This window comes from Ascidiella aspersa, chromosome 6, assembly GCF_963924565.1.
Source record: "Ascidiella aspersa chromosome 6, kaAscAspe10.2, whole genome shotgun sequence".
NCBI lineage: Eukaryota > Metazoa > Chordata > Ascidiacea > Phlebobranchia > Ascidiidae > Ascidiella > Ascidiella aspersa.
In genome coordinates this window covers 14,431,777-14,445,249 of record NC_139452.1, presented here as the reverse complement: position 1 = coordinate 14,445,249, position 13,473 = coordinate 14,431,777, and the positions used below count along the sequence as shown (strand labels likewise).

Genomic DNA, 13,473 nt, shown 5'->3' with positions numbered 1-13,473 from the left:
GATAAACACAAGAATAGAGCTACAGTAATTTTACTTTTTGCACACTAAGCAGTGTTGTAGTTTACCTAGAAACTTGAAACCAAATGTAAATATACTTCAATCAATTTGATAACTTCTGAATTACAAGGCAGAATTAATGAGTTTGTTTTGCATGTCGAAGAGTATTTGTAATGTTGCAAATTTGTTTAAATGCATTATAAATTACATGGAGATAACTTTATTTTGCCTGTTGCAAATTATTTTAAGTATTTTTAAATTTAATTTTACTTTTTAACACCTGTAGTTGAATTGCTTATATTTACTATGTTTTTTAGTGCAAGTAGGCTCACAATTGCAATGTATTTAACTAACATCTTTGGAGAAGTGCCTGAGAAAAACATAACATTTGTCATAGATACCTCTGGTTCTATGTATGATGTTTTGTCCAATGTAAAAGACCATATTACTGAACTATTAATTGAAAGAGCCTATAACAGGCCTGGGACTACTTTTAATATAATTGAATTCAGTTCTGATGTGAGTATATCTGAAAAGTTTTATATTTTGTTTAGTTGCTTGTTATAAAATTTTCAGTGCAGTTTAATATTAGTGTCAAGACAACGTAAGCTATAGGCCTGTATGTACATCTTTTATATTCAGTCAAACAACAAGGTTTAGGCTTATATGTGGGTTTTATATTCAGTCAATTAACAAATTTTTGATTAGGTGACGCAATGGGCTGATCGAATGCTTGAATGCACACCTACAACAGTAACAGCTGCCACCAGGTGGCTTCGTGGCATTGAGAGTGGAACAGGAAGTGATATGCTAACTGCCTTGCAAATGGCATTTGATGAACCAAGATGCGATGCTATTTATTTGGTAATATATTTTAAAAAAGATTTATCAATTAATAAAAGCCACATTCTCCAAAACATTTTTGTAAACTTTAAATGTTTAAAATACTTTTTTTGTATATAAGTTACAAAAATATTTCAAAAGAATAATGAATTCAAAAATCCCACTTAATATTTTATTGTTTTGTAAGTGTTTGTTATATGACTAATCGACAATGTAGTGGTGCATTTACTTAATATTAATAGAATTATGCATAGGCTTAGTGTTTTTTGAACATAAATTCCTTTAAATGAAAGATATTATTGATAATGATGAATTATTTTATTGTTTTCTCCAGATTTTTATTCTCCTAACAGAATTGAAAGAAAATTTGCGACAAAATATAACCCCCACAACCAAGCGGCATGTTACACTGATTTAATAACTTAAACCATTCTTGTGTAGGTGACTGATGGAATGCCAGATCAAGGTCAGGACGAGGTGATTTACCAGGTTCAAAAAGTAAGCCGAGGTAGGCCGGTTCACTGTATCTCGGTTATGGATCAAGGTGTTGAGATGCCGTCTTCAGCCAAGGTTTTCCTTGAGAAGTTGTCACTATCGACGCGAGGCAGCTTTCACGTTTTGTGCTTGTCAAGAGTTGGCGATGTCCAGAAGGTGTGATTAAAACCTGTCTGTCTTATTTCCCACCGTTGGTGACTTAAATAAGCTATTGTATCGTTTACAATATTTAGTTTCGTTTTATTGTTGGTCTGTGGTTGGTAATTTTTAAAGACACGCCGGGTTCCAAAAAATTATTAGTTAAATAATAATTGAAACCTGGTATTGCTTGCTTGTGAATTATGAAACCGGATTTAAATGAATTCATGATTTACTCCACAGGTTTTATATTCATTGTATATATTTAGTTTACTAAAACACTCTCCTAATTTTGGTTTCAGGTGACTGAAGTTTACAACGCTTGCTATACTCCGAAAGAAGGAAAGAAATTTTGCAGTGTCAATTCGACTCTAACCCACAACCCTTATGTAGATATGCTGTCTGCAATTCCTGCAGCCTGTCCGCCCTACGTTCCTTTTTATCGGTAAGTGAGAATTCGAGTTTGCATTATTTTAACGAAAGATTAAACAAAGGATGACAGCAGTGAAGGATGTAAAGTGGATATCACCAAACATTTTTTTGTAAATAGCGAAAAAAAATGGACGATCGTAGGAGGGATATAACTTTATTAACATGCATATCGTCAAACACATATATAAATAAATAGGCAACAAAAACTATAAATGACTAATCAACGTCATCAAAATCTAGTTTAACTTTGCACCCGACAACATTTCAACTGTAATTCATTTCCATTAAAGAAATATTCCGCGGGCTGGCATAATTACTTCTGCGGGTCTGGCCCGTTTGGCGCCCTCTGGTGTAACGCAGTGGTTCTTAAACTTTTTTAGCTTATTCAAGTCTATTCGTATTACAAATGGGTTATTTTTTGGATTCATCGACATTTTTATGTGGGTATTTGTGTTAAATATATATATATATTTATGGGAAGCACATGATTTCGAAACAAGCATATTTTGAGATTATTGTTTACAATATACAAACTGTACCGTAAGTTTTAAGCATTCTTTATACTAGTAACCAATTTTTATAATATACCGAAGGACTTGTATTAGGTTTTTAGAAAATTACAATAACTTTTGTTTGTCTATTTTAGATCTTTAAAATTGAGAATAACTTTTTGAACTAAATCACAAGCGAAGCGTTTTAAATTATCAGTTTATCACCTTAACTTTTAGTCGGTAATTTGCCGGTCAAATCCCTTGTTCAGATACTACCCGCAAGTTCACACCGAAGTTCTCAAAGACGCTCTGGAGCGCACCCCAGTGGCGAGCATAGTAGCACGTGGGACCAAGGTCTTAGCGAGGCGCGACCAGGACGGATATTATTACGCCGCACATATCGCACAGGAAGTTACTGTGAGTCACTGATCCGACAACCCTACATTTTTGCAGCGTAATTGTGTGAGATCATACACCAGTAAGGATATCAGAGCTCATAAGAAGTAGAAAACCCACCGAGTTGAAAATGAATCAAGATATACTCGAATCGTTCAAAATGTTACCTATTTCTATATGGGCTTTAACATTATTACGTCTTTTAAGTTTTTTTTATAAACAATCGTAACGTGTGGCGCATGTGTGTTTTGCGACATGCTTTGACCTGCATTAAGAATCAAAATACCGTGTAGTGTATTTGTGTGAAAAATGACATACGACCAAACCCAGCAGAAACAATTTAATTGAAGTCTTCTTTGTTCCTGTAACATTATTACTAAGTATACAAAATAAAATATATGCCAATTGATGGCCATTCGCTGGAAAAAGTCGTAGGCTGTCATTTCACAGTTTGTCTCTTCTGAATCTGTTTTCTGTTTGCAATAAAAGGGCAACAAACACAGGTTCCTGATCGAGTTTGACCGGACCAAGAAAGGTCGCGACCTAAGGATGCAGGAAACAGCTCTGCATGACCTTATCGCCTTCGACGACGCCCTTCGGCATTCAGTGGTACCCGACGATAAGGTACGAAGCTTTCGTTGGGAACATAATTAGTGTCATTAAGCAGAATCCAATGATTCGCACTTTCACGTTTTCAGATTTAGAATAAAATTTAAATAAATAAACGGTATTCTTTCCTTAATTAATTTTCTTGGGATATTTTTAATTCGTGAAAACTATTAAAATCTGAATGTTTTGCGTTTTTAGACTAAGCAAATATGTTAAAATTACGTGTATAGCGAGCCATCGTTGCTATTCTATCAAAGGTATTTTCTACAGGTCTTAGCTCCCTGGGAATCATGTGGAAAGAGATATGGGCCTGGTAAAGTTGTTCGCGGAGTTGAGAAACGCTACATGATAGGTTTGTACAATTAACATTTACTCTGTACATTTGTTGGAACACAACTTTTAAAAGCCTGTTCAAAATATTTTATAGTATTCAGTTGGTATTTCGTTAATTGTTGATAACCGACAATTTGAAAATGTTGTGTTTTTCACATAAATTAAACCTTTTTGTAACCGTTCCTTATGTTTTTAACGTCCTTGAAGAAACACTTTTTGCCTACTTTTTTAACACACACAAGTTGTTTGTTTAATTGCAAAAGTTTAAATTGCTTTTTGCAGCCTTACTTTTTGTGCACCTGTCTGAGGTTTACGAAAAGCATTTTGGATAAAAACTTTTCACTAGTTTTATGTTGAAATCAAACAAAATATTTATCAGTATTATACGAAGATCGACTCAGTGTTTACTCGAGTTTGACAAAATGCCTTTGTGCGACACCATTCTTTTTCATTTGCGCTCGCAACAAAGATGTGGACATGGACAACAATGCCATGTTGTTACCCGTATCGTTGAATAGCCAAATTGAAAAGAATTTTTCTTACGTAGCTTACCTTATGTGCCACTGTTCAGGAGACGAGGCAGACAGTGACTTACTAGTTGCTTTTTGGAACGGTAAGACCGAGCGGATTTCGAAAGGGACCGCAGTTTGGATACCTGAACTTCTTTACGACAGGATAGTGGTCGAACTACAAATGCCGGTAAGAATTAGCAGTCGTTGAATTTGTGTTCTTGCCAGTGTTGTAATGTTTGAAGTCCGTTAAAGTCACTGTTTTCATAACATTTGACTTGACTTGACTTTTCATGCAAATGACTTGACTTGGACCTAAATCATTAAGTCAAATAATTTCATTTGAAATTACGTGTTTTGATAAAACGAACTTTTATAGAATATAGGCCTACACCTAAATTAATCTGCTTGCTATATGTTCCTCTTTTTATCTATTTAGTTTGGTTTATGTTAGTTAATGTAAAAGTTAACCAATTTTAGTAGTTTTATTTTATTATCAATACCTTAAATTTGAGTTTTCTTGTTCATATAATGACATGGAGTGTAACTTGACTTGGGCAACTGATCACCTGGACTGGGACCTGTGTTATTGTTTTTGCAAAACACTTTGATTTAGATGTAAGTTATTTTACCAATTACTTGACTGGGACTCCATTTATTTAAAAATGACTTGTTTACAATATGGTTCTTGCATACAAAGCAATAATTAATGGTATTAGCTAAGCCTATAGTGTTTTAAATGAAAAATGGCTTTGAACAGAAAGGCGTTTGATTCTTTTAAACAATTTTTACATCGAGTATGGAAAACGTTTCTGTCGCGGAAACGTTGCACTAAGACAGTGAAACCTTTTTATGGTTCGTGGCCCCCCTTTGAAAGGCTATCAACTTTCGTGGACCCTTGTTTTAAAAATACCTAGCGTTGTGTTTAACTTTTCACTTGTTTTACTCCTTCAGGGTAATAACAAACATGGCTATTAATCAATGAATAAATGCATTTAGTTTCTAAAGATTTCTAAAAATTTAACAAAACAGTAATTTTCTAAAAAATAACAAATCAGCCATTTTATTTAAATTGACATAGTAAGTCATAATTTTTTACATTCGGCTCATTTTTGTACTGAGCCAAGCGAACGTTACTACATTCGTTGAGAAGATTTCTAGATTTTCGTTGTATTATTTCGTTACTATTACTTGAGAAATACGCAGTGCATAACCTCGCTGAATATTGGCCTAAAATTGACCTTGAGTAACCCTGCACCATACTTGCTTATTGCGAGTTTATTTTGCAAGTTAACGCCCAAGTTAACGCCCAAAAATTGCAAATTTTTTTCACCTGGCATTAGGCTACCCTTGTGTTCGACAATGTTTTTGTCGCGGCCCCAGGTATACGCTTTTCAGAGCCCCCGTAAAACAACTACAAAAACAGTGGGTAGGCCTACGTGACGCATATGGCGCATGAAAGGATTCGAGTATTGATCAAAATCATTTACAGTATATAAAAATGCATAAAAATCCTTACATTTCAGCAAATAAAGCCGTATGGTTCAAGTAATTTGAGAAACGTGTTGTTCTCGAGCTAACCGGTGTGGTAAGTATGCAACTAAACCAAGTTTGTCGCGCAACACGCAAAAAAAAACATCTCCACAGATGAATGGCGACACACGCAATTTTCTACAAAGTTCGCATGAAACTCATAAAAGAAATAAATAATGTTAATCTTGTTTTAAAATGTGAATAAATGTTAGTCATGATACAATACCCACATTACCAAAAATCAGGCTACGCGCGAAGCGCGACAAAAGTTTTGCGTTCACTTAGTTAAAGTTTGCAAAAAATATAGTTTGACATACACTCTTAGAGCTACATTTGGTACGCGGGCCTGAAACAAGCAGAGACTTTAAAAAATTCTTTGCCACACCAACTTTTGAAATACTGTGCAATTAATGTACCGGTATCATGCGGCCCACAACTACATGATAACACCAATCTATTCAAAAGTAACTCGCGGCCCACTAAATATGACTCTGCGGCCCACAGTTTGCCGATCACTAGGTTACACGTTAGTTCGCCCAACAGCATTTGACGCACATTTTATGATTTTTAAGATTATCGGCACGTATACTTGAAACATGGCCTACTGACGCGCCAAAGAACGTGTCAGATAAATTTGTTACGAAACGTTACAAGAAAGTTTTACAGTTATAATAAAATTGACAAATAAAGTTAACTTGCAAATTTCAAATGTAGTGACACTTTGGTTTTGCAATACCTATAGCTACAGAGTTATGCCCGCGGTCCCCAAATGACCGCTCCGTGGCTCCCCGAGGGGGCCGAGGGCCACGATTGAGAAACCCTGGACTAAGAGTTCAATTGTCCAAATATAAATAATTAAATGTAAATTTTCGTGTTGCTAACTTTTTTGCTTTCACGTAACAACAGCATCATTCCTCTCGTCGACAGATTACGGCTCGAAAGGATATTATTGATAGTCGCGATGCCACTGATCTACCTCACGGTTACCCCTCGTTGCCCCCATATGTGGATGACGTCGTAAAGTCTGCTTGGGACCCGCTCGTAGACATGAGGTACAAGTGAACAACTTTTATTCATACACCTCTTTAATTAAAAGAAACATTGAGTTTTGTGATGTTTGGACGCAAAGTTAAAACGTTGAGCAGTGCTGAATTATTCAGTTGAATGAGTTTGTTTCCACTTTGTTTTGTTTTTGTGTTTTTTAAACTGATAATCTGGCAAGACGGTGCAGTCATGAATTAGAGAATACGAATAACTACTTTCATAAAATTATTTTTCAAAATGAAAAAATATTAAAATCAGAAAAAATATTTTTATTTATAGACCAGTTTTATGTATAATTGTTCATAATTTTTTTTAATAAACCTACATTTCACTGCAGTTAAGCAAATCCCTTCACAAAAATGACTATATGCATTGGTTAACTAGCAATCTAATAAACTGCCATATTTCGCATGTTTGTTAATCTTTTTAACTTGACTAACGTAGACACTTAATTGTTTACTTCAATAGAGTTAATTGTCCAAATTCTATCGACTTTTTTGCTGCCGTTTCGCAGGAGAAACATCATGTATTACCCCTGGCTGAACAGGGGCTCTTTCTACTTACCCACCTACCCTCTGCTTACCCCGGTTCCAAGTCTTCTGGAAACGTGGCCCGAGACGATTTTCACCCGGCCGGACCTGCTCTACGGAAGCTGGCCCTGGCCGTTTTACCCGGAAAACGTACTTCCGTACCGCAGACGCTACCCCATAACTCAACCGAATTTGGAAGGTAATATAAAAACGAATTTTTTTCAAGTTGGCTGCTGTTTATACAATTTGTTTTAAGTAAAAACGGACAGGGCCCTTGTGTACTTTGATTTACGACTATCAAGCAAGACCTAAAAATTGTGTCATATGTAAATCTTTCTTAAGTTCACGGATTGTTGAATGCTAGTTGGATAAGAACCTGGAATCAGTATGATCTGATCGAATTCCTAACATACAATGTTAATCAGAAAAATGTAGATTGCTTAAAAAGGTTTAACGATTCGCGCGAATGATCATTTTCATGACATTTTTTGCAGTAATATTCACCAATCTAAAGTTTGCGTATTTTTTTGTAAGCGGCCTTTGAATGAAGGGCCAACACTCTTGCTTCATACCTGCACTTACTTTTGCCAATCTTCCAGGTTCAAAGTTATCCAAAGACCAGCTGACCGATCTTGTCGACAAACAACTAGAAGAATTTGAAGCGAAAGATAAGCACGACAAACGAATACGACGCAAAAAGTCAAAGAAAGTCCAGATCTCCTCGTCAAGTTGCAGCTCTTCGGAAAGGTATGTGGTAACCAATTGTCGGTTAGCGAAACTATTTCGATCCTGGTAATGAAAGTCAAACTGTGATGGTTCCTTATGGGAAATGTAGGTATGGTCAATAGACCATTCTGTAACAGCTGTAACGTTTTGTAATAGGCTTTAGTGCGTGCTTTGTACTAAATTTTTTCGTTCTTGGCTAGCTCCTAAAGTTTGTACGCCAAATTAATAAATACAAAAAATACTTTATATTATTGCGCTGTCGCTTTACTTTTGCGCTGTCACTTTACACAAAAATGTGAACTTAGCTTAATTTTACGCCAAACAAACTACACCGTTGTCGCATTTATTTATTTTAGCTTGGCCATTGTTTTCTGGGTGTGGAACAGGGTTTTTCAATTTTTAAACATTTTGGATACATTTGAAGCGTTTGCTAAACTATTTTACTACTAAGGGTCTTGGAAAAGGAAAGTTGTGCTGTGCAAATATCCAGATCCAGATGGGTCACAGGGCCATGGGCCTGTTGAACTATATATTTGCCAATTAAGGTGCAGAAAAATAACAAAAAGCTCATAAAATAAAAACAAATAAAATCCACTAGTCTATATGAGTATAGACCAGGGGTGTTCAACTGATTTCTGCCATGATCCACCACAGTCAAACCTGACAACATGATGATGCACCAAATGCGAATAGTAAACATATTGGTCACGCATTAATTTTTATGGTGCTTTATTTATGTAAATGTACCTTACAACATATTGATAATTTTAAAAGTCAAAAATGAAGTGTGCTACAGCACCAAGAATGTTTCAGTGAGAAAAAGGATGAGTTGGTTTAGACCAGGGATCGGCAACCTTTTTCTAGTCGCGGGCCAACACCAAACTCAGATAGGTCTTTGTGGGCTGCACAAAATGTTAACTGAGAATTGTGTTATTAAATTGTTAGAATAACTTTCAATCAGGCGGACCTCGGATTTCTTTTTTCCCTTAAAAGCGTGTTTAATTACATTTAAGGAGACAGTAAAGTGTTGGCGCAAAGCGCGAAAAAAGGCGTTTGTTTGGTTTAAAATTCGAGCCCAAACGTCGTCATCCATACTACTAATGAAAAGTGTAATAAAAGTACTTCGATGAAACGCGATAACTTTAATAGTTAATCTTGTTTAGTTTTTGTTAACCTTCTAAGTCAGGGGCACGTGGCGAGCGAAGCGAGCGCGATTTTTTTTTAGGTATACCAGCATTTCTTTTGAGTTTCTTGCAAGTTTTTATTACATTGCCGAAAATAAAAAATGTTAAAAAATATATGACTATTTTTGAATACGTTTTCCGTTGAAGCGCTGATCTAGTTGAAAAGACAGCATTAATACGTAATAAAGTTGGACGTAGAAAAATCATTCGCGCGAAAAATTTTCGCACTTACGTATAGTTAAAATAGTCAAAAAAGTAAGTAATTTATTTTTTCAAGACTATACATTAGAAGATCCGCGCAAAACGTTGAAAAGATCCGGAACCGGATCGCGATTCGCCATTTGAACATGACCGGTATAGACTATAGAGTCTTGTTTATTTAGGATTTAATATTTTAATCTTGTTTCGATTGATATATAGTAGTAAGAATGCAGAGCACAGAAACGCATGCTATTATATCCTTACAGAAAACAGGCGAAAATGCGAGTAGTTAAAAGTTGTAGTTCACAAAATTAACAACAACCTTTTCCGTGTGAAGTGCAGGCTTAGATATGTTTTCGATTGTACTCTGTTGATTTCGCTTGGCGACATTTACCAGTTAAGGATTGATAACAGCAATATCCCTTACTAAACTGTAATCTGAATTTTCAGCGAATCCGACTACGAAGACGACCTGGCGCTAGCGCGTTATCCGCTCATGGTTAATAAGGGAACCAACACGAGGCCCTCTTACGTAAGAAGGAACAAACGGGATGAGGAGAGGCCGGAATGGAAGAAGTACTGGCCGCAGAGTCCGCAGCCGAGGATCCACCACCAACCGGACTTCCACAATAGAAGAGGAGCTATGGTAAGGAACGATAGGAGAGTCGTTCTTAACTTTGTAGTGCCTTTAGCCCTGAGAAGAACATGAAAGTTGTTAGTTAGCCCTTTTTTAATTAGAAAATAGTGAACTGTAGTCAATTAATTAATTAACTACACTGCAGGAATGAAAAATTACCTGCACTTGATTACTAAAATGGGAACAACATAATTTTGTCTGTAAAAAGTCTGTAAACCACTCTCTGCTTTGAATTTGTCAAATATAGCATCAGTATCATAAAGTATACACTTTTAAAAACTTTAAATTGCCCGTCAAAGGATAAATATAAGCTTTGTTGCCGTCATAGGCTTTGAAATGGTAAAAGTGTCAGACTTTTTCTCATTCTCTGATGTTCAAATTGACTTTTTTGGCGAATGTTAGGTTTTGCTACCTACCAGAAAATTTTACGGGAGAACATTTCTATTTTTACCTACACTCACATATTGTAGCGTGTAAGCAGGAAATGCTTACTTGTTTGCCTGGTTTCACTGCAGTTTAGCACTTGGAAAGAGCCCGACTTTGGTTCGTACGAGGGTCCAGTGAACACAGGGTCGGCGTTTCACGCGGTCGGCGGCCAAGGAAAATTTAGAAGCGACCGAATGAAGATGATTGAACATTTAAAGACCCCGTATGTGGAAAGGCCAGAGGTATAGATCTTCTGAGTTTCACCACTCAATGACAAAATTGAATCGAGTTTTAACTACTTGGTCATATATTGCATAACCGTTGTTTCGGAAACCTAATCCCGCCATATATTGTTATAATATATATGTGCAACTCAAAGAGAATACCTCAGTGCTGATAGGTGATAGGTTTCAAAAATCAAAACTTATTTACTTACCTGGAATTAATTAACAATAACAAACTATGATAAACTTTAGAATCTTGTTTCAAAATTTATGCTTTTGAAAACCATATATGAAGCTACCTTGTATACTGAATGCGGAGCTGTTTTTTAGGCTGAAGTAAATTTTATCGTTCGAGGAATTGTTTTTAATGTCGATTTTGCGCAGCACACATTTTACGCGCCAAAAATCGGTTCAAATGATTTCATGGCTAATCGACGTCAGGATCGCATTCAGGAACTTGGACGGCGTCACGCGTCGGTGCGTTCTCATGCCTGGGCCGAACGCGAGTGCGACGCCATGCGGAAGTCGTACCATGTCGAAGACACCAAACGGTACTTTTTGTGTTTCGCACACATTTGACTTTATCGCCAGAAAACGTTGCAAATTCATTTCTTTAATCGTTTATTCATGAAACAAGTAACGTGTCAAGTTTTGTTATTGTTTGCTTATTTCTATTGATGGTATAGTTGAAAGGGAAATGAGTATTCGTCAGTTGAAACGCCAAATATTAGTCAACCATTAGTGTGAAACTTACTATAATTATTATTAAAATTTTTACGTTATCTATATACCTATTGTATTTCCGATATTTCGACTGTGTGCCAGGAAATTCATTGCTTTGAACTGCCTATTAGGTGTTACATCATGAACTATTTTAGGGCATTTGTGTTTATTTAGATATTATCTATCAAAGAAACTTTTTACAGGCAACAAGCCTTGATGAGAATTGGCTCAGATGTTGAAAAACAGCGGCAATACGAGAGGAAACTAGCGGATACGATTGACGCCAAAGCAAAGATCAACCAGGTGCACTTAGTAAAAAAGACAAATGAAATGTTAAATGTTACGTTTCTGTTTAAAAATTAGTTCTAGTAACATGGTATATAAAATCATTGAAGTAGCTTAGGTAGCCTACTTCGGACCAAATGGCAAATTTTTCGTCTCGTAATACCACAATTATAAATAATCATTGATTGATTTATTTCAATCGTTTTCCCATTTGATAAGGTTTCCTTTTTTGTTCACATAAAGATTTTATACATACCAAGATTCTCCCTATTCAGTAACTGCCAACTACCTTTACAGAGATTTCGAAACAGCTTCTATCAGAAAGAGCTGGATCAGTTGAATCGACAGGAGTCGCACGGCGAATGGCTGCAGTCGCGACGACAAAATTTCGAACGAAAACAGTGGGAGAAAGTTTTGGACAAGGAGAAATTGAACCACAGCCGTTTGGTGAGTTGCGAATCATGTCGATCAAACAGTGTGACATTGTGTTATTCAGGGTCTTCTGTTTGTTGCTTTAGCACAAACTGCGCATTCTAAGCTAATTTAGTAAATTTTATTGTATGCAGCATTTTCAAATGCACAAAAAGTGCAATCTGCAAGCTTTCATAAAAATGTAGTCGCACAAAAAAAAAAACATATAGGAAAGAATGTTAAATACAACCGTTATATACTAATTTGTGACACGGGGTATTGACGTTTTCTTAACAACACCAAGAAAAACCTGAGCGAATAATAATGTTGTGTATGTTTGTACAGCTTGGAAGACAATACCGCCAGGCTAAACACCAGGCCGAGACAGTACGGCGACTAATAAACGCTGAAGAAAAGCGCGACTGCGCAACATTGGGTTCCGCGTAGCAAGAGATTTGCACTTAAGGGTCGAAACTATACCGCTGCAATTTGTTTCATCTATCGCGATTTCGCCACAAAGATTCTTCTAATTTCTTTAATTTTGTTTTTCATTTTTGTTTTAACTGGTATAGGAATTTGCACATTATGCCACGCAGATACAACTTTATGTACCTACTCTTAACATACTCATTGTGGTCGTTTCATTTCATCTCCTATATGTGCTTCTATTTACTTATTTGTATTCAAGCAATACTATTACTTTGTAATCGCCATACCCTAATTGGATTTCATGGTCGAATATGTGTTTTTAAATAATGTAACCTTTTTTTCCTTATTATGACTTATTTGTAAATACATATGGCTTATAAGAGAAACCTAGAGGCACATCACCGTACATTAAATGACATTTTTGTTCTTATTAGTTGGTTTGGTACTTTAATCAAATTTTTCGTTTTTTACTTTTGTTTTTATGTTGTCTGCATTGTTTCTTTTACTTTCATTTTTAGACTGTAGTGGTGCCTTTACTTCATGATTTTATGCATTAAACCCAATCCACTAGGGCAGTAGGGCAGTGATCTTAACCTTTTTTATTCCAAGGACCCTTTTATTTTTTATAAACCCTTAGAAAAACACCACCTTTAAATATTCCAAAAATAGATTATAAGCTATTTAAAACTGCAAGCTTTTTGGTCGCAATATCAGTGACCAAATTTTTGAACTTTGAAGAATGATAGTCTAATAACAACACAATTCTGTCGTAGTAATAAAGAATAGAAAGCACACAGTGCAAATTGTGACGTAATAATAAGACTGTTCATTTCAGTCACAAAAATATACCTGCCCTGTTTAGATTTTAAAGTGATCT

The 13,473-nt window shown here is 35.8% G+C and overlaps 1 protein-coding gene across 1 annotated transcript; it reads left to right on the top strand.

Moving 5' to 3' along the window:
* Positions 1–322: 322 nt before the first annotated feature.
* On the top strand, positions 323–13,066 carry LOC146140052 (uncharacterized). Its single transcript, XM_083391937.1, has 17 exons — positions 323–516; positions 706–861; positions 1,282–1,491; positions 1,776–1,918; positions 2,666–2,813; positions 3,282–3,416; positions 3,672–3,753; positions 4,306–4,433; positions 6,704–6,828; positions 7,335–7,549; positions 7,950–8,097; positions 9,912–10,107; positions 10,614–10,766; positions 11,133–11,299; positions 11,675–11,774; positions 12,054–12,203; positions 12,513–13,066. The coding sequence occupies exons 1-17, from the start codon at positions 337–339 to the stop codon at positions 12,612–12,614; spliced, it is 2,538 nt and encodes an 845-aa protein (XP_083248063.1). The 5' UTR covers positions 323–336; the 3' UTR covers positions 12,615–13,066.
* The last annotated feature ends 407 nt before the right edge of the window (positions 13,067–13,473 follow it).